The sequence below is a fragment of the Chiloscyllium plagiosum genome, chromosome 19 (assembly GCF_004010195.1).
Source record: "Chiloscyllium plagiosum isolate BGI_BamShark_2017 chromosome 19, ASM401019v2, whole genome shotgun sequence".
NCBI classification, from domain to species: Eukaryota; Metazoa; Chordata; class Chondrichthyes; order Orectolobiformes; family Hemiscylliidae; genus Chiloscyllium; species Chiloscyllium plagiosum.
The window spans coordinates 23326590-23351817 of NC_057728.1; the positions used below are offsets into that span (position 1 = coordinate 23326590).

The 25228-nt window shown below is 41.3% G+C and overlaps 1 protein-coding gene across 10 annotated transcripts in view; it reads right to left on the bottom strand.

Moving 5' to 3' along the window:
* The window catches only part of LOC122559589 (voltage-dependent calcium channel subunit alpha-2/delta-4-like), a 483398-nt gene that overhangs the window by 351841 nt on the left and 106329 nt on the right, over positions 1-25228 (bottom strand). For all 10 annotated transcript variants that reach the window (XM_043709329.1, XM_043709326.1, XM_043709324.1 and 7 more), the window contains exons 10-13: positions 22403-22492; positions 18320-18433; positions 9528-9606; positions 2506-2639 (exon numbers count right to left, since the gene is read on the bottom strand). In XM_043709329.1, coding sequence (XP_043565264.1) covers positions 2506-2639; positions 9528-9606; positions 18320-18433; positions 22403-22492 — 417 coding nt within the window. The remainder of the gene's footprint in view (positions 1-2505; positions 2640-9527; positions 9607-18319; positions 18434-22402; positions 22493-25228) is intronic.

Genomic DNA, 25228 nt, shown 5'->3' on the forward strand with positions numbered 1-25228 from the left:
ACAATCCCAATAAAGGTGATCATCCCTTTCTTATTTCTCAGTTCCACCCAAATAACTTCCCTGGATGTATTTCTGGGAATATCCTCCCTTAGCACAGCTGTAATGCTATCCCTTATAAAAAATACCACTCCCCCTCCTCTTTTGCCTCCCTTTCTAATTCGTGGAGGCAGGATCATTGACTGTTTTTAAGACATTGGTGGGTAGATTCTTGTTAGACCAAGGAATCAAGGTTTATCAGGGGTGGATGAGAATGTGGAATTAGAATCAGTCACAATCTTATTGAATGGCAATGCAAGTTTGAGGGGCAAAATGGCCTACTTCTGCAATGATTTCATATGTCTGTAAATTCACATGTATCCAGAATGGCTACAACCTATTTGTTGCACCACTTGTTTCTTAAATAAATTCCAAGGTTTTCTCTTCCATTCTGGAAACTACTATGTTTAATGATAAGACTTTTCATGTTTGCAAGCTCACTGGTAAAACACTGAAAAGAATTCTGGCTTATCAATAATTGACATTAGATAAGCAGAACTCTATCCTGCTTCGGTGCTATCCCAAATTTAGGTCAGAAAGGCATGGGGAATTTTCTGCTTGTTTCCCCTTCCATGTCGGAGGTCTAAAAGCTTCAAACATATCCTTGAAATTTCATTCAAAACATGCTCCAAATGCCTTAATGGATTTCTCTCGGAGAAGCCGTTTCAGTATTATTAACAGAACCTTCTAGGGTGCATGACCCTGCCCAAATTGAGAACTTGGAAGAGGAGTAGTTCAAGTAATAATAGACAATCTGGTAAATGCATGAAAGCAGCGCATATTTGCCCTCACCCTCAACCTTAGATTGAGATTTATACAAAGATTTCAATTTTAAAAAGCATTAAAAAATGAAAACTGTTTACATTGATTTTGGAAGCTCTATGGATGCAATAATTTAACAGGATGGGGAAGAATTAGAAGGGCTATATAACAAGAGTGAGCAAAAGTTGTTTTCCTTTCTTTTCTTTCCTTTCTCCCTGGTTTCCATATATGTCTCAAGGCCATGTTTTTAATTTCCACAGTGCATCAGCTTAATTGTTTTGTATCAGGTTTTACCTACTGAAAATGGAAAGGATTTAAAAAGTGAATAGATTTATAGCAGAATCTGGGTCACCACCAAGTTAGATATTTCATTACAAATATTAGCATCTATTTCATTAATATTCAGCGTTATCCTGCAAAAAACAGCTCCTCCCACAATTAGCTTCATATTAAGTTTTAGTGAGAGCTAAAAATAATTTAACAGCATATGGATAAAGCTTGTTTCTTTTAGCTGGTTGATTGTACAAAACATTTGGCAATGGAGAGCACAACAATATTACGGTCAAAAAGTGTGGCGCTGGAAAAACACAGCAGGTCAGGCAGCATCCAAAGAGCAGGAGAATCAACATTTCGGACATAAGCCTTTCATCGGCAATGTGGTGGGTGGAAGGGGGCTGAGAGATAAATAGGAGTGTGGGGTGGGGATGGGGATGAGGTAACTGGGAAGGCGATAGGTAGAGAGCGATGGTGGTAGGTCAGAGGGGAGTGTGGAGCGGATAGGTGGGAAGGAAGATGGACAGGTGGGACAGTTGAAAAGGGCAGTGCAGAGTTGGAAGGGTGGATCTGCGATGAGATGGGGGGGGAAGGGAGATGAGGAAACTGGTGAAGTCAACATTGATGCCATGTAGTTGGAAGGTTCCAAGACAGAAGATAAGACATTCTTCCTCCAGGTGTTAGGTGGCTTGGATTTGGCAGCAATGGCGGCCCAGGACAACAAAATTACAGCACAAACTAAAAGTTGGTCAATCAGTTGAACCAAGATGCAGATACAATATAGGTTGATGAGGGTTCTAGGATCATTATCCATTATTGATAACTAAATATAGTAGAATAATTGAGAATTCTACCTCTGATTTGACTCTTCTGACCAAACTGCTTGTGTTTCCTGTTTCAGTAGAAATAACAGACCCAATACCTACAATGTATTGTAGATCACGATGAATTCACATAAATTTATGAGAAGAAATGGTTAGCACTGCTATCTCACAGCACTGGGGACCCAGGTTCAGTTCCAGCTTTGGGTGACTGTCTATGTGGAGATTTCATGTTCTCCCTATGTCTGTATGGGTTTCTGCCGGGTGCTCCAGCTTCCTCCCTCAGTCCAAAAGGTGTGTAGGTCAGGTGGATTGGCCATGTTAAATTGCCCCAAGTGTCCAGGGATGTGCAGGCTAGGTGGACTAGCCATGGGAAATTCAGCTTTATGGGGATGGGTCGGCCCAGGTGGGTGCCTCAGAGGTTAAGTGCAGACTTGATGGACCAAATAGCCTCTTTCTGCAATATAGGGTTCTATGATCCTATGAAATAAATTAAAAGCCTTTAAGTTTTTAAAATGAATTACATGTACCTGTACAAAGTCACATTCAAATATTCACATTTATCTGATTGTACAAAAGAAATTTCAGAACAATTGTTTAACAGGAAACTTACAGCATTGTCCATGTATGCTTCTGTCCATATAATGTCATGATCATGACTAATAACCATTGGGCGGCTGAGAACATGAAGATATTCCATGACATTCTCCTGAACATCAGCCAATGTTGAGATATGAGTATAATATCCTGAAATTGAGTGACAGATAATTGTGAGTTCACTTTAATAATGACACAAGAAGGTAAAATGGACAAAAAAAAGGTAATAAAAACTGCAGGTCTGGCAGCATCTGTGAAGAAAATCAGAGTTAATGTTTTGGGTCCGGTGACCCTTCTTCAGAACTAATTTTGGTTTACAGCATCCGCAGTTCTTTCGGTTTTTAAACCAAAAGTAGTGCTTGCTGCTGAAGCTAATGTTTACTGTGACTGGTCGTGTGATTTTCTTCAGCACAGTGACTGAATATTTGCACTCAGTTTATGCATACTTTCAATAATAAAGCTAAAGCCATTTTTAATTTGTATTATGGTTATAAATAAAAATTAAAATAATCCACCAAAAAAATCAGTTCTCTGTTCAACCAAATTCTCATCTCAGTCTTCTTTATATTACTGAATTTGTGCATTTGAATTGTTTAACTGTTTAGATTGAACTGAAATGCTCAGGGTGGGGGAGAGGATTGCATAGGAATACCATCACTGCTAGAATTTAAAGTAGCAAAGGCTCTACATTTCTCAGCATATTGATTATTATCCTCCTAAAGTTTAAGAAAGAGCACTAGCGGTGTTTTCTTGTGAAAAATAACTATTTTGTCTTGATAAATGTTATCTATCCCAAACTACAACTGGTCTGAGGGACTTGCTGGGCCATTTCAGAGGGTAGTGTCAACTACATCACTATGGGCCTCAAGTAATTCATAGTCTGGAGTGTGCAAGGACTGCAACTTTCCTTCCCTACAGGTTACGACTGAACCAAATGAGTTTTTTCAACAGTTAACTATGGTTCCCATTACTGTATATACCTTTTAGTTACAGATTTATTAAGTGAATTCAAATTCCACTATATGCCATTGTAGGATTTGAACACACGATCCCAGACTATTATTCTGGTCCTCAGGATTACTAGTCCAGAGATGCTGCTACTACACCACATATTAGGACAAAAAGAAGTTCAGTCTGGAGCAATATTTCTCCTTGAAACCCATTTATGATGATGTTATCAAGAAAAAGAAAATTCCAAATATTTTGAATACTTAATTTGTGTCAGTATTTACAAAAGGGAATGCGATCTGAGTGCCAGACATCTGAAAGGACACTAATTGAATGTATGAAGGAATGATGGAGATGGTGATATTGAATTGAGGGCCCACCTCTCCCAGGAACGCAGTCAGATAGGTTGTGAAAATATCACAGGCAGCCACCACCTTCTCCATCCTACCTCTAGAAGCAGGACTTGGGGTGGATGGTGAGTAGCCACTTGGCTCTGTTAATGGTCACCTCATGGCAAAGCAGACTGGGTGGACTGCTGAGCCAACTCAAGATGTGTCTTATTTGTATCTGCCAGTTAATGTGTAACTATAGTTTGACCACAATTTGACTGTTAACTTGTGTTTAAGTTTTGTTGATTCTAGGTTTTAGAGTATTGGTGATTATCCAAAACAGGTTGTGGAGATAGATCACAAGTCAACTACCATTTATTGAGTGACAGAACTGAGCAACTAAACAGCCAACTCCTTTGAAAATATGCACCAACTAGTCTACTGATTTTATTTTCTTCACTTTAGCAAAGTATTTTCCCTCTTATTGCTTTCTCCAATCAACAACACAACTGAAAACAGAAAAAAATGGGACACAAATCCATAGCTGCAACACCATTCTAAAGAAAAGGTGCTGAGTATTTGTATTTTATAAATTGTATTAGATTTTACTACATTTCAAAACACAGGCAAGGAAGATCCCAGTTTTCTTTCTTTAAGCAGAGTTGGCAGAGCTGGGCAAATGGAAGGGATAGAATATGCAGCCTTCATGGTCTGTGCATCTTCGCATCCTATCAGTACTGTTCTAACCCACTAACAAGCAGAAGCATTTATAATTATTTCTGGCTGTTTTATTTGCACACCTTCCAAACACCTGTCCATTTACAGTACATTGTGTATGTTTACAGGGCTGAAAATGGAGTCGGGCCTCCATTTTGAACAGAGCAGCAAGGAGAGAGGGGCAGAGAGAAGTGAGGGCTGCTGGGTAAGTCAGTTTTTCCCACTTAGAAAGGGACTTACCTCGAGAGTTGGGCCTCCATTTTGTACAGAGCGGCGACGACAGAGAACGGAGAGAAGAGAGGGAAGTTAAGTGGTTGAGATCTAAACCTGGGACCCTACACCGTACGGCCTCCCTCTCACCCACCTCCTCTAACCCTACTAAGAGCCTGTAAACTTGGTAAGTTCTCAGGTTTTCTTTTTTGTCTTTTCTTTTCTTCCTTGTTTAGTCCTGTGTGAGCTTTCAGATTAGCAGGGTATGGCTGATAGGGCAGTTGCATGTTCCTCCTGCAGAATGTGGCAGGTGAGAGACACAACACATGTCTCTGCCAACCACATTTGCGGGAAGTGCATCCAACTCCCGCTCCTCAAAAACCAAGTTAGGGAACTGGAGCTGGAGCTGGATGAACTGAGGCTCATCCGGGAGACGGAGGGAGAAATTGAGAGGATGTACAGGGTGGTGGTCACTCCCCAGGCACAGGATAAGGACAGCTGGGTTACTGTCAGGGGTAGGAAAGGGAAGCAACAGATAGAGCAGAGATACCCTGTGGCCGTTCCCCTCAGCAATAAGTATACCATTTTGGATACTGCTGGTGGGGACAACCTACCATAGTTGTCAGGTCAGTGGCACTGAGCCTGGCACTGAGGCTCAGAAGGGAAGGGAGGAGAATAGAAAAGCGCTAGTGGTAGGGGACTCAATAGTTAGATGGATTGACAGGACATTTTGTGGTCAGGAATAGGACTCCCGGAAGCTATGTTTCCTCCCCAGTGCCAGGATCCAGGATGTCGCCGATCGGGTTTACAGGATTCTGAAGGGGGAGAGTGAGCAGCCAGAAATCGTGGTACATATTGGCACCAATGATATAGCCAGGAAAGGAATTGAGGATCTGAAAAGTGACTACAGAGAGCTAGGTTGGAAGCTGAAGAGCAGGACAAGTAGAGTAGCGATCTCAGGTTTGCTACCAGTGCCACGAGATTGTGAGGTGATGAACAGTCAGCGATTGCAGCTTAATACATGGCTGTGAGGCTGGTGCAGGAGGGTGGGCTTCAGATCCTTCGACCATTGGGATGCCTTCTGGGGAAGGTGGGACCTGTACATGAAGGACGGGTTGCACCTGAACTGGAGGGGCACAAATGTCTTGGGTGGGAGATTTGTTTGTGTGGTTCAGGAGGGTTTAAACTAGTTTGGCAGGGAGGTGGGAACCATAGCAACATATCTGAGAGGGGTAGTTGTAGATGGGGGCAGTGACAGGATGTAGTGAATCTATCAGGAACATTTTTTCACGTGATGAAACAAAGGGATGGGTTAAAGTGTGTCTGCTTTAACGCAAGGAGTGTCAGAAATAAAAGTGATTAACTTAGAGCATGGATCAGTATTTGGGATTATGATGTTGTGACCATAACGGAGACTTGAGTTTCACAGGGGCAGGAATGGTTGCTAGATATTTCAGGGTTTAGAACATTTGAAAAGAACAGGGAAGGTGGAAAAAGAGGAGGGGCGTGGCATTGCTAATCAGCGAGTGCATAATAGCTACAGAAATGAAGGTTGTTGAGGAAGGTTTGTCTACTGAGTCAGTATGGGTGCAAGTTAGGAACAGCAAGGGAACAGCCACCGAATTGGGGGTTTTCTACAGACACCCTAATAGCAGTAGGGAGATCGAAGAACTCAGGCTGGCAGATTTTGGAAAACTGCAGATATAGCAGGGTTGTTGTTAAGGGTGACTTCAACTTTCCCAATATCGACTGGAACCTCCTTAGCACAAATGTTTGGATGAAGCCGTTTTTGTCAGGTGTGTTCAGGAGGGTTTCCTTAATCAGTATGTAGACAGACCAACGAGGGGAGAGGCCATTTTGGATTTGGTGCTTGGCAACAAGCCAGGACAGTGTCAGATCCCGTGTTGGGACAACACTTTGGTGACAGTGACCACAACAGCCTCACACTGTGAGAGTGAAAGGTGCAGTTACCGAGGGAAGATATTTAATTGAGGAAAAGGAAATTATGACGCTATCAGACAAGAGTTGGGAAGTACAGATTGGGAACAATTGTTCCATGGAAAGGGCACAGCAGACATATGGAGACTATTTAAGGAGCAGTTGTTGCAAGTGATGCAGAAATTTGTTTCTCTGAGACAAGTAAGAAGGGGCAAGGAGCCTTGGGTGATGAGAACAGAGGAGCTTCTCGTCAAAAGGAAGGAGGCAGCTTACGTAATGTGGAGGAAGCAAGGATCTAGCACAGCTTTAGAGGATTACAGGTTTACTAGAAAGGAGGTCAGAAATGGACTGAGGAGAGCCAGAAGGGGGCACGAAATAGGATTGGCAGGAAGGATTAGGGAGAACCCAAGGGCATTTTACTCATACGTGAGGAATATAAGAATGACCAGGGAGAAGGTAGGGCCACTCAGAGATAGCGTAGGGAACTTGTGTGTGAAGTCTGAGAAGATAGGGGAAGCCCTAAATGAGTTTTTTGCTTCAGTTTTCACTAAGGAAAACAACCTTTTTGTGAATGAGAATTTTGAGGAGCTGGGAAACAGGCTTGAACAGATCAAGATTGATGAAGTTGATGTGCTGGAAATTTCAGCAAATATTAAGATTGATAAGTCCCCACGGCCAGACCAGATTTATCCTAGGTTGCTCCGGGAAGCAAGAAAAGAGGTTGCTAAGTCGCTGGAGAAGGTTTTTGCTTCCTCACTTTCCATGGGAGGCGTACCAGAGGATTGGAGGGATGTGAATGTTGTTCCTCTTTTCAAGAAGGGGAATAGGGAAATCCCTGGCAATTACAGACCAGTCAGTCTTATGTCTGTGGTCAGCAAGGTTTTGGAAATAATTCTGAGGAACAGGATTTATGACTATTTGGAAAAGCAGAGCATGATTAAAGGCAGTCAGCATGGCTTCGTGAGGGGCAGGTCATGCCTCACAAATCTTATTGAGTTCTTTGAGGAGGCGACGAGACAGGTCGATGAAGGTCAAGCAGTGGATGTGGTGTATATGGACTTCAGCAAAGCAATTGGTTAGGTTCCCCATGGTAGGCTCATTCATAAAGTCAGGAGATATGGGATACAGGGAGATTTGGCTATCTGGATTCAGAATTGGTTGGCCGACAGAAGGCAGAGAGTGGCTGTAGATGGAAAGTATTATGCGTGAAGGTTGGTGATGAGTGGTGTCCCACAGGGCCCTATTCTTGGGCCTCTGCTCTTTGTAGATTTTATAAATGTCTTGGATGAGGAGGTTGAGGGGCGAGTTAGTAAATTTGCCGATGACACAAAGGTTGGAGGTGCCGTTGATAGTATTGAGGGCTATTGCAGGCTGAAACATGACATTGACAGGATGCAGAACTGGGCTGAGAAATGGCAAATGGAGCTCAACCTAGGTAAATGGTAAGTGATGCATTTTGGAAGGTCGAACTTGAATGCTGAATATAGGATTAAAGACAGGATTCTTGGCAGTGTGAAAAAACAGAGGGATCTTGGTGATCAAGTGCATAGATCCCTCAAAGTTGCCACCCAAGTGGATAGGGTTGTTAAGAAAGCATATGGCGTTTTGGCTTTCATTAACAGGGGGATCAAGTTTAAGAGCCGCAAGGTTTTGCTGCATCTCTACAAGTCCCTGGTGAGACCACACTTGGAAAACTGTGTCCAATTCTGGTTGCCCATTATAGAAAAGATACAGAGGCTTTGGAGAGGGTGCAAAGAAGGTTTACCAGGATGCTTTCTGGACTGGAGGGCTTGTCATATGAAGAGAGGTTGACTAAGCTCAGACTTTTCCCTCTGGAGAGAAAGGGGAAGAGAGGTGACCTGATCAATGTATACAAGGTAATGAGAGGCATGGATGGAGTCAATAGCCAGAGACTTTTCCCCAGGGCAGGATTGACTGGCATGAGGCATCATAGTTTTAAGATATTAGCAGGAAGGTATAGAGGGAATGTGAGAGGAAGGTTCTTTACGCAGAGAGTTGTGAATGCATGAAATGCGTTGCCAGTGGGGGTGGTGGAAGCAGAATCATTAGGGAAAATAAGCAACTGCGGGACATGCACATGGACAGCAGTGAATTGAGGAGTGGGTAGGTTAGGTTATTTTGTTTTAGCTTAGGAATAATCCTCGGCACAACATCATGTGCCGAAGGGCCTGTTCCGTGCTATACTTTTCTATGTTCCACATTCTATAAATGCAATAATTTTGTGGGGTGTAAGCTGGGGCCCAAGAAATTGCTCACCATGATTTTGTGCATATTAAAATTTACAGAATAGGAAATCAGAGATTGAGGAATATAATTTTTGGACTTTTGCTCCTGGTCTGTTCTAGAGTCACTGAAATAAAACCTTTAAAAGAACAAGTAAACAAATTTGAGACCTACTTCTAATAATTTTACAGTTTAGAAGTGTTATTAATTCCAAATGTCTACCTACAACTGACCTTTCGTAATTAATTCATTTGAGTGTTATCCCTAATTTCCCTTGAAGATAGCTGTCATCTTAAATATAACAAAGTGATTTACAGGGTTATTTCAGCAGGCAGTGAAGAATTGACCCCACTGCTGTGAATCTAGAGTCATGTACAGGCTTGATCAGTAAGGACAACAGGTTTCTTTCTTGGAGAACATTAGTACACTGTTTGGGTTTCTACAACAATCTAGTTGCATAATGCTTGTTCTTCCCTTTACTAGCTTTTTAAACATTTCTTTAATTTTAATTCCCAGCTGCCACGGTGAGATTTGAATTCATGTCACTGAATCATTAGTTCAAGCCTCTGGATTACTAAAACACTAAAGTAATCTTTATGCTACTGTACTCTGCAAGAGAAGTAAAATAGTCATTTTTAAACAAGTTTCTTACCTTTATTGTTACACGCTATCCATTTAACATATTCTGCAAATGTTACCTCCCGGCCAATCAGATATGTAAATACACGCACCTGCCAAAGTAAGTAAAGTGGAATTCATTGCAAAAATCCTTTAATGATAAAGTCAAGGGATATGTGTGCTGTGATGATCATTTTGTTGAAGAGTTAAAAATTAAAGAAAAGGAAGAAACTAATTCTCAAAATTCTCCAAAGTTCTCCAAAGTTCTCTAATTCTCCAAATTTAGAAAGTCAAACTTGCTCTGCTAATTCTTTAATTTTGATCTTGAATTCCACATTATGCCAATGACAGTTAAGAATTGTTACAAAAAACTGAAAGAACTGCATATGCTGGAAATTGGAAACAAAACCAGAAATTGTTGGAAAATCTCAGCAGTTCTGGCAGCATCCATGGGGAGAAATCAGAGTTAATGCTTTGAGTCCAGCAAGCCATCTGCAAAGCATTGTTACAATTTTGTTTTCTCCAAATTATTAAGCTTAAAATCACAAAGGGGAGTGTTTTGTAGCGCGGTAGTAGTGTCCTTACCTCTGCGCTGGCAGATTTGGTTTCAAATCTCACCTGGTTTTAAGGTATATAATTACATCTCTAATGTAGTGGATTAGAAAATATCTAAAATCACAAAAGGAACTTCTAAAATCATACCAATAATCTTATAAATAGGAAGGAGTCCTTTATGTTAACACACAAGTAATTTTGGACTAAATATCAAAGTAAATGCATAATTCCAGAGCTGCAATAATAATTTCATCTTATACCAGTTACCATTATTATTTGGTAAACAGAATGACTACCTAACAAAGGATGCTAACCACAACAATGACTAATCATTCTACTGAAAACCCTCAAAAGAAAGATTCAGTTGTCATCATGCTTTCATCCAAATTCTGATAGCATATTAAAATGAAATTCTACTGACTGGGAAAGAATATTACATTGTAGCCCTGTAAAGTGTCACACATTGACAAAATTGGCTATTCTCAGACATGATAATCGTCTAGAAAGTGGACTGTAACTAGAAACTACAGCCTTGGTAATAAGTAAGGAGAACACATTTAGGAAAGAGAATGATTGAAGGCAATGTGCATTGGGGAAATAAATGAATCAATGATTGACAAAACTTGTGTTTAATATTTTCACTGCGCTCTTGGACGCAGCTTTATAGTTCTCAAACATTTTTTGAGGCATGGTGCATACATAGAGAGGTGAACACCTCATTGGCATCTTCTCTGGACATCCACCTTGGTTATCATTCCCCAACATCTCAGGTCACATTCCAATGGCAGCAACTGCCTGCACCCTCCATCCAGGGAGTGACATTAGCAAAGCACTGGTCTTGGCACATCATCATGGGACTTCCTGGACTCACTTATACAGTTCACCCTAGAATGCTGCATTTTGGAGTTCACTGACACCTTACACTGTAATGCTGCTGTCAGGCTACTTGGCACACAAGACCCACGTCCATCTCATGCATCAGAACAGGAGACATTTAAAGGCTATTTTTTCATTTTCTTCACATACACTCACTTTGTGCCTACTTGGATGCTCACAGCATTTCTGCCTTGCCTTACCTTTTTGGGTATTGTTGCATCATTCAGAATTTACAGGCTCACATGTTCCAGCTTACCTTATCTTTTAGCATAGACAACTTGTCATGTGTGTCTGCAATGAACAATCAAGGAAATAGACATGATACTGATGCATCATTGGGCGGCATGGTGGCACAGTGGTTAGTACTGCTGCCTCACAGTGGCAGAGACCTGGGTTCAATTCCCACCTCAGGCAACTGTCTGTGTGGAGTTTGCATGTTCTCTCAGTGTCTGCGTGGGTTTCCTCCGGGTGCTCCGGTTTCCTCCCACAGTCCAAAAATGTGCAGGTTAGGTGAATTGGCCATGCTAAGTTGCCCGTAGTGATAGGTGAAGGGGTAAATGTAGGGGAATGGTTCTGGGTGGGTTGCTCTTCGAAGGGTCGGTGAGGACTTGTTGGGCCAAAGTAAAGTAATCTAATCATGTCATATGAATATCACACCTAAACCAAATGGCCTTGTCTAAAAGTTTAGGTGGAGTATTCATTCAAGTCCATTCAAAGGGACATAGGTCCTTCAGGGAGTGTCAGTACAGTCCATGTGAATCTCAGTCCAGAGATTTGGACATGGTCAGTTGACCACTTGAGTCAATTAGGTGGGGGAATCTGTCGTTACTTCTTGGCAAGTGGGCTACATTTAGCCCTGGGATTAGTGGTAAAATCAGTCAGGAGCTGCACATAGATCAATCATGGAATTGGGCCATAAACAATTAGGGCTTACATTCTAAGTCAGTTAAGTGTGAGCCATAATAAGTTGGAGTTCATTCATTGAAAGTCAAGAGCATAATCAGGGCTCACAGCCCTGGCGAAGTTGGGAAAATGGGGTTTGGAGACAGCAAGTTAGAATGCAAAGAGGACAATAGTCATGAAGTGTTGGGGGGGGTGGGGTAGGGAGTAACTCAACATATCAGGGTAGGAGACAATAGAGGGCACAGGATACTACTAAAAGGGGGCAGTCTATGGTAACTATGACATTGATGGGGTAATGAGGGATGTGGTGGTGTGCGGGGAAGCAGTGCGTCATGATGCTTAGCATAACAAAACTGTAGACCTGGAGCTCAGGAGATAAAGTGGGCAGTTAAATGAAAGGTAGTTACTGTGGGGATAGTGAAACCTGATGAGGTTGACAGGGAGTACAAAGCAGAAAGGAGCAAGGGATTCGGGGCTCTCTTAGATTAACAGGCTGAGTTTATAACTCCATCTCAAGAGCACTGTCTTGCCTTCCATCCTTATCCAAATATTGATAAATATTGTTATTGGTAATTATAATTAATCCACATCATGTCTGAAACAGGCATCATTACTGGTGACTTAAATAGGTCCACCTGCTTTCCACAATTCATTGCAAATACATTGCAAGGTCTCATAAGCTGCAAACGGTTTGGAGCTGCCTTCTTCACATATTGAACTCTAAATAATTGTAACATGCTGTTAGATACAATTTTACCTTTTGTTGGTCTTATGGATGCTGGACCAGAAATGTAATTGATTCTACCATATTTATAATCTTCCACTATAGGGATATGACATAGCTAATAAAGCTGGGTTGAGTATCTGTTATCAGCTGTAGCCATAACAAACTGGCGAAGATCACATGCCCAGGACTAACAAGGAGTCTGTATGTGATTCCTCCTACAGATGCATTCATACTGGTACTACCTTGTCTCCTTGGTAGAATGGGCACCTGAAATTAGGTCGAACACCCTCACCCCCTGTCACCTTCGATGCGCTTTCTGCGGAGCCTGGCTCTCCACGGCAACTGCCAACCTGTCCATGGAGACAAATGTATACATACCAGAGGCAACACTGTACAGACAGCATTAGTGGACTCCTCCAACCTTAGATCCAATTTCCCAAGTGTCTTCAACAAACCTGCCTGTTGTTCCTGTGTTTGTTTGGACACAAAGTGCTTTCCTCTCCTGCCTGGGACTGAGTCAGTGTCTGGTCTCTCGCAGTCCTCTGAGTACCAGAGACCAGGGCCTTCTTCCTCAGCCAGCAGAGATGTGCCAGTGACTTGTTTACCAAAATGTGGTCCCAATGATACTCTAGCTAATGTACCCACCAAAGTGTCAGTATCTGACTGGTAGAGGATACAAGAGACAGATTTGGCAGTGCACCTTTTGAGGAATCTATGATTTCTTCCTCAGAGGTGGAGGAAGAATTATGTCCACAGGAGTGGCATCTTCCACCTGCAAAAGACAAGAGGGGGAATAAGTTGTGCAATAGAGTCAGAGGCTTGAGCATGTAAAGAATCCAAAGTGGTGACAATCTGAGAGCAACATAGCACATCACAATGAATCTTACTTGCTTGCAGGGACATGGAGGTTGGAATGGCTTGTGTCCCCTCCCACAAAGGAAATCATTCTCTCCTCAGAATGAACAGATAAATAATTGGCACCCCATCACCCATTTTGCCCCCTGCCAATCTGTGGTCACTGTTTTCTGGAATGAATCTAGGCCACAGATTGAGTGAGATAAAGTGGCTGGTACAACAATTGATGTTGCTACAGATGGGAAAACAGCGGCAAGGTGTCCAGAATGAATGATTAGGAAGCATAGAGGGCATTTAGGGGTAATAGTTTGAGAGAGTAGGGCTGGTGAGAGCCATTGAAGGGGGATGGAGGATACAACAGTGAGAGTGGTATACCATGAACCTTGGTGGAAGTGGGTGCAGTTGGCAGTGCTAGAGTGAATATAAGGTAACGGAGACAAGAGGAGAGTTAACTTCTTGTGGTATTGCTGTGCATTCTTCTAGATCATGGAAACAATATTGACCAAAGTGATAGCTTCGGAACAGGCAGGCAACGTTTGGTGCTGTGGTCTCCTCTGTGGTCCTAAGGAAAAATAAAAAGTGTACTGCCCAGGTCTCTCATGCACCATGTACCAGAACGTCCAGGTCCTTGTCCATGAAATAGTGTGCCAAATTGCCTGCCAGTCATATCCTTTCTCACACAGTGGAACTGTGAAGGGCTATGCCTGGCATGGAATATTTGAACTGATGCACATCTAGGCTTTAAAAATGGCTCTCAGCATGAATGTCAGAAAATGCACCCACTTCCACCACTGCTGAGCAAAAGAGAGTGCAAGACCATAAGACTAATGCTGTGGAAGCATACTGCCTCCTTAATGAGAGAAGCAGCAGAGAACTGTGTCGGGAAACTTGCTACAGCTCATGGAAAAAATCCTCCGTGAAGTTGCCTGAAAATTCATCCCAACGTTATGTCCTAGACAGACCATACGTACTGTGTGCAGGTCTCTCTTCTACATCTGGTGGGTATGATTGCAGAAAATATAATCCAAAGCAAATCTTAGAAATCCTGAGAAATGCTTCTGCTTCATATCAAGTTACAATGGTAACTTCCACTCTGAAAGGTATGAAGCACAAATCCATCCACCTAGGGAGTCCTGAAGGAAAACTAATAGGTTAGAATGGAACCATATGGAAGCTGACCAAATTCTTGCTCCATCAGCAATACACTAAACAAGGCATCTGTCTGTTTCTGAAGATGATGGAATGAAAAGTTGCTATGGGTAGTCGCTCTCAAAAGATGATGGATAAATTCAACTGTCTGGTTAGCAAAGCGCAGATGCAGGATTTGGGCAGTCACAAGAAAGATGGATCGACTTATACCCACAGCAACAGATGTGTACCAACATTTTGGAGCACCTAAGGTAGTTGGGGTCATGGCTAAGATTTAAACAATCTACTCAGCTTGTGTGCATTGTCAGATTTTGGGATTTTGAGTGCATGAGCTCCCCAGAGGTGGCCAGCCCCAGGGAGAGCTATGTTTGGCAACACTCAGCAGTGCACTGTTATACACAGTACATGTCAAATGGACCTGTTATTGGCATTGGTGGAAGAGAGATATTTGGAGGAGATGCTAGAACGTTAAATAGTACTTCCTTCCAGAAATCAAAACATCAAGGGTTGAAGCAGTCACCTACGAGAATGAGTGTTCGACAACTAACAGAGCATCATCATCGTTAGTCTCTTTAATCCTTTAAACAGAAGAACCATCTCTGCAGCGGGGCGCAGAAAGAGCTGCTACCCCTACATTGAGGCCAGGACAGCTCCATGAAGAGGACAACTAAACATCAGTTTCAAATGGAGACAAGCGAGCAGGCTCCTCTCTTATTCATGGTTTTAAAGGAAACACTACATAAAAGTGATTAAGCAAGACTATGTGGGGGGAGCAGCTGAGCAATGTGCAGTGCAGGGTGCCTCCCAATTGGTTGTGGTACCAAAACTGTATCTTCAGAAAGCCAATGGTGTGCTCTATGGTGGCCTTTATGAGCAGATGACTTCAGCTGTAGCACCTCCACCTCAGGGTCATGTGAAGGGGTGAGTAGCAATCTCTTCACAGTTCATTCATTGATTTCAGGAGATGGAATGGAGAGTTGCAGCATATGCATACCCATAGGAAATTTAATAGTTGCAGGGATGGGAGGTTGGAGTACAAATCCTTCCTGTTGATGATTCCATTAGATGGTCAGTCATGATTTGATGGCCAGTTTGACACAATTGATTGATGCCCTGCAGCTGAGAAAATCTCAATAGAGATAAAATTCACTTCCTTTATGCCAATTAGGTTATAACAGTTTAATATTGTACGTAGTGTCGAGTTCTTGCACATAAAGCATCAGTGACCTGCAAGCTGCCACAATGATTCCCCACTGATCACTGGAAGGAGCTGGAGGCAAAGAAGCTGAACACAATAGCTTGTATGACTAATGGCATGGCACAATGAGCTGTGCTCAGAGGTACAATTTCATCTGTCACAAAGATAAAAATTTCAAGAACCAGTTGCATTTATAGGTGCAGCTTCCTACAATACTGATTCTCTGACATGTCCAGGTAGTTCAGGGAGGCTATGACCTCTGTTGCCTTCCTGACCATTGTACTTCTCCTCTGCACTCCTTATCTCCAGGGATTGGACTGTGCTCTTGAGAATGTTGTTCCTCAAAGCCACTCAGACCAAGATCAAAGAGTTGCATTCCAATTATCTGCTGCTGTCTTCCTCATGTGTTCAGCTGTCTTCCTAATACTATTTGGAAATCTAACCCCCAAGTGTCCCTCCAACAACGGCACACCATACAGACCTGCATGTCAAAACTTCAGTGTTCCTCTCAGCCACACTCTCTACATTGGTCCACTTATGTTGATAGTATGGTATACCCTAATGTTATTCTCAATCTACATATAGCATGTCCCTGATGCACCCCATTAAAATAAAAAAAAAAGCCCATAACAAGTCAGCAATGAGTTTGTTAATATTAATTGTCCTCATGTCTTAACTGGGCAGGTTACCAGTTCCAACCTTTCCTCTCATGAGAAATATCATGGTGATACAAACTGGTACACTGGCCAGCAATGCCATTATTAATGCCTGCCAGCCTCACTGCTTTCTCCATCGGGACTTAAAAACTTGATGCTAACATCTCCTCTCAAATTCTTTGTCCCAGGAATCTGGAGACACTGACATTAGTTCATTAAGAAAATAACCCTCATTCTCCCCAAATCTTTTCTTCTTTCTTTTCTCTCATTAGAGCACTGGCCTGTTCACACACTAGGAATAGTACATTTTGGGTTGTACTTTCTTGTCCCTGAAGAACAGTCATTTCAAAGTAAACTATGAAAGTCATCTTTCTGTGTATCGCTTCAATATCACTTGCATTCCAAGCTTTCTCATCAGACACTATTTGTCATCCATTTGAACAGGATAATGTGACCATGTAAAAGCATATCCAACTCATTGTATTTCACAGTATAAGCTGCTATCATCTGACATAGTACTGGCATGTCTTGTGTTTAAAACTAGTTAATAGTCTTAAAGAAATATTGAGGATTCGTAAATGTGAAATTCTGGTGGACGTAAATTAAAATGATATGTTATACAAAATATTAATTTAAAAATATCATTGATAGGACATTTATCATGAACTTTGAGAAAAAAAAAGACATTGCAAAGCATAGGAAATTAGATATAGCAGCAAACAAAGCTTATGTTTGTGAAGAACAAGCTGATTGAATGGAGACACAAAGTCAGCAATACATAGGAGATGACACATGACTCAGTCTCTGAGACAGAAAAATATTGGTTTTAAGTACAGAGAAAAATTGCCACAAGGGAAGGAATCCTTGCCTTCTCTCTCTTTCTCCGAAATCCCTCTCACCAACTTTGAGAGTTGAAAACTCACAGGAAAGCCTCATTACTGCAAGTGGAGAATCCTTAAAGGAGAATGTTGAATTTACAACACTGGTTATATATAAAAAAACAAGAATTCAACCAGTCATAATTGAGCCAGGAAAAAAATCCCAATGTCAACTTGTGTGCGGAAAGTGACTTTGGAAAATATTCAAGTATTCTTTTTAAATGAATCTGCAGAGTTTTAAGAGAGTGCAGGGGTGAGTGCATGCAGAAGCAGGTGTGCGGAGTCACGTGCAGATGTGGAAACATGTGAAGGTCAAGGGCACGTCAGGCATAGATGTATATATGAATTTGAGGGCATGTACATGGGTATGAGTGGAGGGTTTGTGCACCACACAAGGGTGTACATGTGCACTCAAAGGTGTGTGTGTGTGTGTGTGTGTGTGTGCAGATTTTAAATTTTTTACATTTTGTATCGTATATTTGCTTAAGTCAGTCTTTTTTGCAATAGCCTAGGTTATTAATTTATGAGTTAAGGAACCTGGCTGTCTGGTTTCTTATACCAAACTACATCTAATCTAATATACAATAGATACATTACCTTCTTTCTAAACTTTCAAGCATATTGCAGCCAATGGAGGAGTCGGAGATGGAAAGGGATTGATCCATTCTTTCGAATGTGGACTTCACGAATCTGGCGGACTGGTTTCTGATATCAAGCTACATGTAGTCTAATATACAATAAGTATATTAACTTCATTTTAAAATTTCAAGCATGAAAAGGAATCAACCCATTCTTTCTAACGTGGACATAAAAATGTGGAAAGTTGTCTTGCAAATGGACAGAAACATTTACTGGCAATAATGGCAATTTCTCTTGCCTCCACCATTGGAAAGGAATAAACAGTCTTGTGCTACTTCTACACCTTCACAATAGTGTTGACATGTATAAAGGCTCCACTGACTTCTGTAGTTGATTTGCTATGTTTGTCTTTCAATGAGTATAGCACAGACCATTCAAATATGCACATACCTTACAATCAGGCCAATTGTATTGTTCAAATACAGATTCATAATCCTCAACTGCACCATCTGTAATCAGCATGATGGCTTGGTTACACAGGCTGCCTTGTCCTGTCTCATTAAACTAACAGAAGGAATGTAGATTTTAGTAGCAGCATCAAGAATTGAAGAGAGTCAAAGTTTAAAAATCAATAATGACTACACGATACAAACAGAAATTTTGTTTTCATAAAAGAATAAACAATTTCAAAATAACTGTACGGTGTAAATGAATTCTGCATCAGGAAAATAATAAATCATTCCAATTAGTTGTACAACTTAACACTAGCAGACACCATATCAGCAATTTATCACAGAGTCAGCTATCAAAGGAAAATGTCACATTAATGTCGTACATGTCCTGCTAGAGGGTAGATGTACAGATTTTCATGCAGGGAATGATATTGAGTTTCCACCAGAGCATAGCAACCATAAAGTAGCTGTTTGAAATGTGGGGCAGGCTAGTGATTGTATTACATATCACTTTGTAGCCCCCAGGATAGGGGTTTTACTTGGATCCCACCAAAGTCTCAAACAAAATCAGTGACTTAACTGAAAAGAGGTGAGTGGGGAGTCTGATTACGGTTGCACCAGGATATCACCCTAGCCCCACAAGGGTCAACACGGCAAATTAGACTTGGAACTTGGTAAGGTTAGTTTTGGGCAGGCGATGAAGAGAGTTGGCACTCAGACACTGAATATGGTTATTATCCTGGCTTTTCCAAATCATGGGGGGTGGGGGGGGGGGGGGGGGGGGAGAAGAGGAAAGGCACAGCTGCCAATCGCAACAAAGCAGCCACCTGTCCAAATTAAATGCTTCAACTATCATTACCGCTGGACAGGTTCTGCACGCAGTGACAAAGAGAGACAATACACTCTATGGGAACTGTGAAACTCCTGGGCCTCAAGAGGGCAAAGGAGAGAGAAAAGGGAAAAGAAAGCTGTTCCCTCTACACAAGATCTTCCGCCAAAGATGAAGCTATCTTGAGGTGACTGAGACTGAGTGTCTCGGGAGACTGATTTTCCAGGTAGATGGTTACAGAGATCTATCGCTTCTTCACTGAAGAATTTGCACCTCACAACACTATTTGTCAAGTCCAATCAAGAGCCTTCAAAGTGCAGTGTTGAACTTCTTCCTTACTGGTTCCTTTCAAGGATCAGCTGCAAACCTTTGTGGCATCCTGTAAATAGGTACACACCACAGTGTCTTGCTGCTTGCTGATGGCCTTTGTGCCAGAACATTCCTTGCCAGACAGTCAGATTCCTTGAAGGAAGAGAGGGAAGTGGATTTCTCAGCCATCCCACCCAACTCATGCCTCCTCCAATTGCAGAGTATCATTCATTGTATCCATGTGACCAAGGCATCTAGGGATTGAAAAGTGAGTTCATCAACAATAAGGGCTTCTGCTCCTTTAATCCAAAATGTCTGTGAGCACAAGAGGCATTTCCTCTACAAGCGGTCATTTTCTTTGCAGCTGCCATGAAGCCTTCATCGTCTACTGGTCCATACTATCTCAGAATTCCCCTCAAACTCTAAAGACTTGTCGACGGATACCAGGGCTGTTGGATATCCCTTGAAAATATAGCAAAGCATCACTCTACATGCATCCCAGGCAGAGGCACAAAGATAACATATACAATGCTACCTGCTCAATTGAAAAAAAAAATCAAACAGCATTTGACTCCAAAAGATGAAAGTCTGGACCAAATAGTTTTGCTGTCCAATACACTCCCTGCCAGAATCTTTGGGATTGTTGTGGTCTGATGCACTCCATAGAGCATTGCCCTACAAACAGCAGTGGGTTTTGAGCATAGTGAGGTCTTGGAGGAGATAATTTTTGAGGGCAGAGCATGAGCAGGTGATAAGAAAGGAGAAAGAATTAATGATAGAGGGAGATGAAGTTGGACTAAGAGGCACCACAAGGTGAATTCCACCTGCCACCAGCCAGATGAGGACTTCCTTCCTCTCATGGCCCCCAATATTAGACTCGATTCAGTATCAATGAAATGAGAAGAAGCACTCCAGTAACAGGTCTCTAAATTTCTGGTGCTTTTATAACTTTGGCACAATCAGCAGATTTCGCTCTTCGGACAATCAACAACCTCAGTCACAGCTGCCATGGGGAGTCTAAATTAGTCCCACACACTATCCAGTCCACTTCTGTTCTTGCCAACAGTGGCTCGAAGTGGGCAGAAAGCTCATCTATATTGGAATTAAAAATTCACCTTGTGGAAAATCTTGACTTGGAAATCAGCAGATTCCCCAACCCCTATATGCAAATTTCTAATGTGACAGACTCAGCTCCTCTTTTCCGTCTGTATGGCAAAAATTCAGCCCTGGAATTAAAGAATACATCAGAAACCACACAAGCACAATAAAATGGATATAGTTAAAAAGGATAGTTGTGTTTATGTTACATTTTAGGATCCTGTCCTTCAGTATAATGGTGACTCAGGATGGTAAAGGTTCATTCACAGATTGTGTTTATATCAGACTGTGGGAAGAATGATCCATAAACTTTTCTTCAGGAAGCACTGGCATTTTACACTGAGTGGATCTGTATAATTTGTTGACTTCAGTGTGCTGCTGAAGGCCACTTCCTGTGTCTCTTGTTCCATTTGAGTACCCTTCCTCTGTTGCTGCTGCTTCACTTCTTTCAGATCTTCGATGCCGAAAAGGTTCAATGAACTTTACAAAGAAACATCGATGAAATGAGTGAAGCTGACTGGACATTATAGACTGGAGTAGGGAGTTTACAAAGAAATGGGCTTTCCAATCCAAATTAAAACTAAGCAGACATAAGTTTTAACATTTAAAGGAGCCAAACATAAATCAAGCAAAGCACAGATGCAATCTGGTTGTACTGTGCTGGTTATAAGACATATTAAAAGTTTCCTGTGTATACTGCATTGGCAGGTCTACCTCCGTTTAACTTTTTTTATACTGCACCAAAAACCCATTGCACAATGGTCCACAACTTCATAAACGTGTCCCTTTGTCACAATGCTGGTCTTTTCCAGGGTTACTATGCCCTGAGTTTTTTTTCCCCACATAGGGGATAATTAGCCAGGCTCTAACTAGGCTGGGTTTGAAATGTTTATTCGGGACCTTTTTGTTTACCCCTAACAGGTAATGCCTCCGGCCTGAGGCTTTCATGTCTTAAAAAAAGGCAATAAAAGGGGAGTGGCCAGCTCACTGTGTAGCTAGCCTTTGTTTAGATTAGAGTTTTGATTCAGTTCAGCAGCAGTGGGTGTGAAGAAAGGCTGCTGGGACAAGTCCAGCCAGGTACTCGTTTTCTTTATCTTTAATCCTGTAAGCCCTGGTTTGTTTCATTTATACTCATTATGCTAAGGAGTGTGTTTATTGGGACTGTTGCAAGTATTTCCAGAACAGCATCATTCAGTTGGGATAATCTGTTGGGTTTTTGGATAGGATAAGTTATACGGTATTCTACTTTCTGTTCTTTGTGTTTCATTCCATAATATTGGAAATAAGTTCTGTTGTTTAAAACTTGGCAGTCGGACCAGTTAATTTACTCTGGGAATATCCACTGTACACTTACCTAAAACAAATAGCAAAGTTACGATCTGGGCTACCTGCTTAAAAATGTTTTGAGGAGTCAGGACTGGTCCATAATATGTTTGAACTCATTCAATTGCATATAATAGGAAAACAAGTACTTGACTCAAAGTCCAGATATTCTACCCCCTTTGTTACAACTGTATCTGTGCAATTAGTAGAAAAATCATAATTTCAACCCCTTTGTACAGCATTTCCCAAAATCAACATTGGAAATGAAGGTAACAAGTAACTAAAAATACGAGTCGGATAAGATAGGTTGCCTGGGAACATTAGAAAACAAAGTACCTGAGAACACCATTCAACACTTTAAACCCTTTAGACCTTTTAAAGCTGTACCATCACGAACGGTTCCCAAAATCACCAAATATCAAAGTAAAAGCTTTTTAACTCACATTATGCAGAGACCCAACAGAACACAACTGCCCATTAATCCCAGTCAATTATTGAAAAAAGCACTAAAAATATGCAAACCTTATTCAAGACTCTGAAGGCCTCAATGAGTGCTTTAGTTACAACTCCTGTTCCTTTGGCATTAAGTTTATCAACCAGCAGCTTGAAATGCTGAAGAGGAATATAAAACAACAGAAAAAAGCAAATATTCAGTGCAACATGAAAATTCATGAAAAACATCAATAATATTGTCTACAATAGGATCTTAACAGCTTGATAAGTTCAGCTAATGAGTAACTGAACCATACCCAATAGTGCAAATCTCCCATGGCACTGCGTTCATGGCATCAATTATCATGCAGTATTATCGCAGATGAATTTACAAATGTTGGTCTTTACAAAATGTCTCCTTTAGCTGAAAGTGAAACAACTTTCTGTGAAGGGTGTTAGTGAGGACATATGCAACACCTCTACTTGGAAATAAGACTATGAGGTCTAGATGCCAAGAGGCTGAAACTCAAACAGAAACCTATTCAAATCAAGTGAAAGTTTTCACACTTTCTACAATGACTCAATATATTAGACAGTTTGTGAAGAGGTTAACTGGCATCACAAAATGAGCTTCGTCCATTAGGAGATAACCAACGGTCCCTGGGAGGAGCTAACCAGTGTGTTGTCGTATTCCAGTTGGTCAAATATCTCTAAGTTGTGCAACAGAATGTTTCAATAGCAGTAACGTGTACTTACTCTTTTTAGTTTGGAGGTCTCACAGAAACTTAAAATAAGTAACTTAGTATCAGTGTAATGTTCAATAAAGCTATTCCCCATCTTCAAGTGGGCATCTTTCCCCATTCAATATCAGTAATTTAGACAAACATCAAGATGTACATTCAGTGGCAATGAATGTTCCTAGGCAGCCCATCCTATCACGTTCATATTTTTAGATACTTGTTATCTTCACTTCCAATGTTGAATTTAGGAAATGCTGTACAAAGGGGTTGAAATTATGATTTTTCTACTAATTGCACAGATACAGTTGTAACAAAGGGGGTAGAATATCTGGACTTTGAGTCAAGTACTTGTTCTCCTATTATATGGAATTGAATGAGTTCAAGGGTGTTATGGACCAGTCTTGACCACTCAAAACATTTTTAAGCAGGTAGCCCAGACCGTAACTTTGCTATATGTTTTAGATAAGTGTACAGTGGATATTCCCACATTAAGAGATTGTGAAGAAGCAAAAATGGCCTTTGCAGTGATATGTACTTCTTGTCAGATGTGGGAGTTTAAAGAGAGTTTAAGGGTTATTGCGGATTATATCTGCCACAAATGCTGTTGGATACGAATCTTATCAGATCGAGTGGATCGGTTGGAGAGACAGATAGAAACGATGAGGAATTTGCAACAGCAACAGTGTGTGATGGATGGCAGTTTGGGCTTGGATCGGCGCAACATCGAGGGCCCAAGGGCCTGTACTGCGCTGTATTCTTCTATGTTCTATGTTCTATGTTCTATGTAACTGAACCATACCCAATAGTGCAAATCTCCCATGGCACTGCGTTCATGGCATCAATTATCATGCAGTATTATCGCAGATGAATTTACAAATGTTGGTCTTTACAAAATGTCTCCTTTAGCTGAAAGTGAAACAACTTTCTGTGAAGGGTGTTAGTGAGGACATATGCAACACCTCTACTTGGAAATAAGACTATGAGGTCTAGATGCCAAGAGGCTGAAACTCAAACAGAAACCTATTCAAATCAAGTGAAAGTTTTCACACTTTCTACAATGACTCAATATATTAGACAGTTTGTGAAGAGGTTAACTGGCATCACAAAATGAGCTTCGTCCATTAGGAGATAACCAACGGTCCCTGGGAGGAGCTAACCAGTGTGTTGTCGTATTCCAGTTGGTCAAATATCTCTAAGTTGTGCAACAGAATGTTTCAATAGCAGTAACGTGTACTTACTCTTTTTAGTTTGGAGGTCTCACAGAAACTTAAAATAAGTAACTTAGTATCAGTGTAATGTTCAATAAAGCTATTCCCCATCTTCAAGTGGGCATCTTTCCCCATTCAATATCAGTAATTTAGACAAACATCAAGATGTACATTCAGTGGCAATGAATGTTCCTAGGCAGCCCATCCTATCACGTTCATATTTTTAGATACTTGTTATCTTCACTTCCAATGTTGAATTTAGGAAATGCTGTACAAAGGGGTTGAAATTATGATTTTTCTACTAATTGCACAGATACAGTTGTAACAAAGGGGGTAGAATATCTGGACTTTGAGTCAAGTACTTGTTCTCCTATTATATGGAATTGAATGAGTTCAAGGGTGTTATGGACCAGTCTTGACCACTCAAAACATTTTTAAGCAGGTAGCCCAGACCGTAACTTTGCTATATGTTTTAGATAAGTGTACAGTGGATATTCCCACATTAAGAGATTGTGAAGAAGCAAAAATGGCCTTTGCAGTGATATGTACTTCTTGTCAGATGTGGGAGTTTAAAGAGAGTTTAAGGGTTATTGCGGATTATATCTGCCACAAATGCTGTTGGATACGAATCTTATCAGATCGAGTGGATCGGTTGGAGAGACAGATAGAAACGATGAGGAATTTGCAACAGCAACAGTGTGTGATGGATGGCAGTTATAGGAAGGGGGGGGGAAGTCTCAGATACAGTCACATAGATGGGTTAACTCCAGGAAGGGTAAGAGAGGTAGGCACCTAGGGCAGGAGTCTTTTGTGGATATACCTATTTCAAACAGGTATGCTGTTTTGGAAAATGTAGGGGGTGATGAATTCTCAGGGGAACGTAGCATGAACACCCAAGTTTCTGGTATTGAGACTGCCTCTAATGCAATGAGGGGTACGTCGGCTTCCAAGAGATCAATTGTATTAGG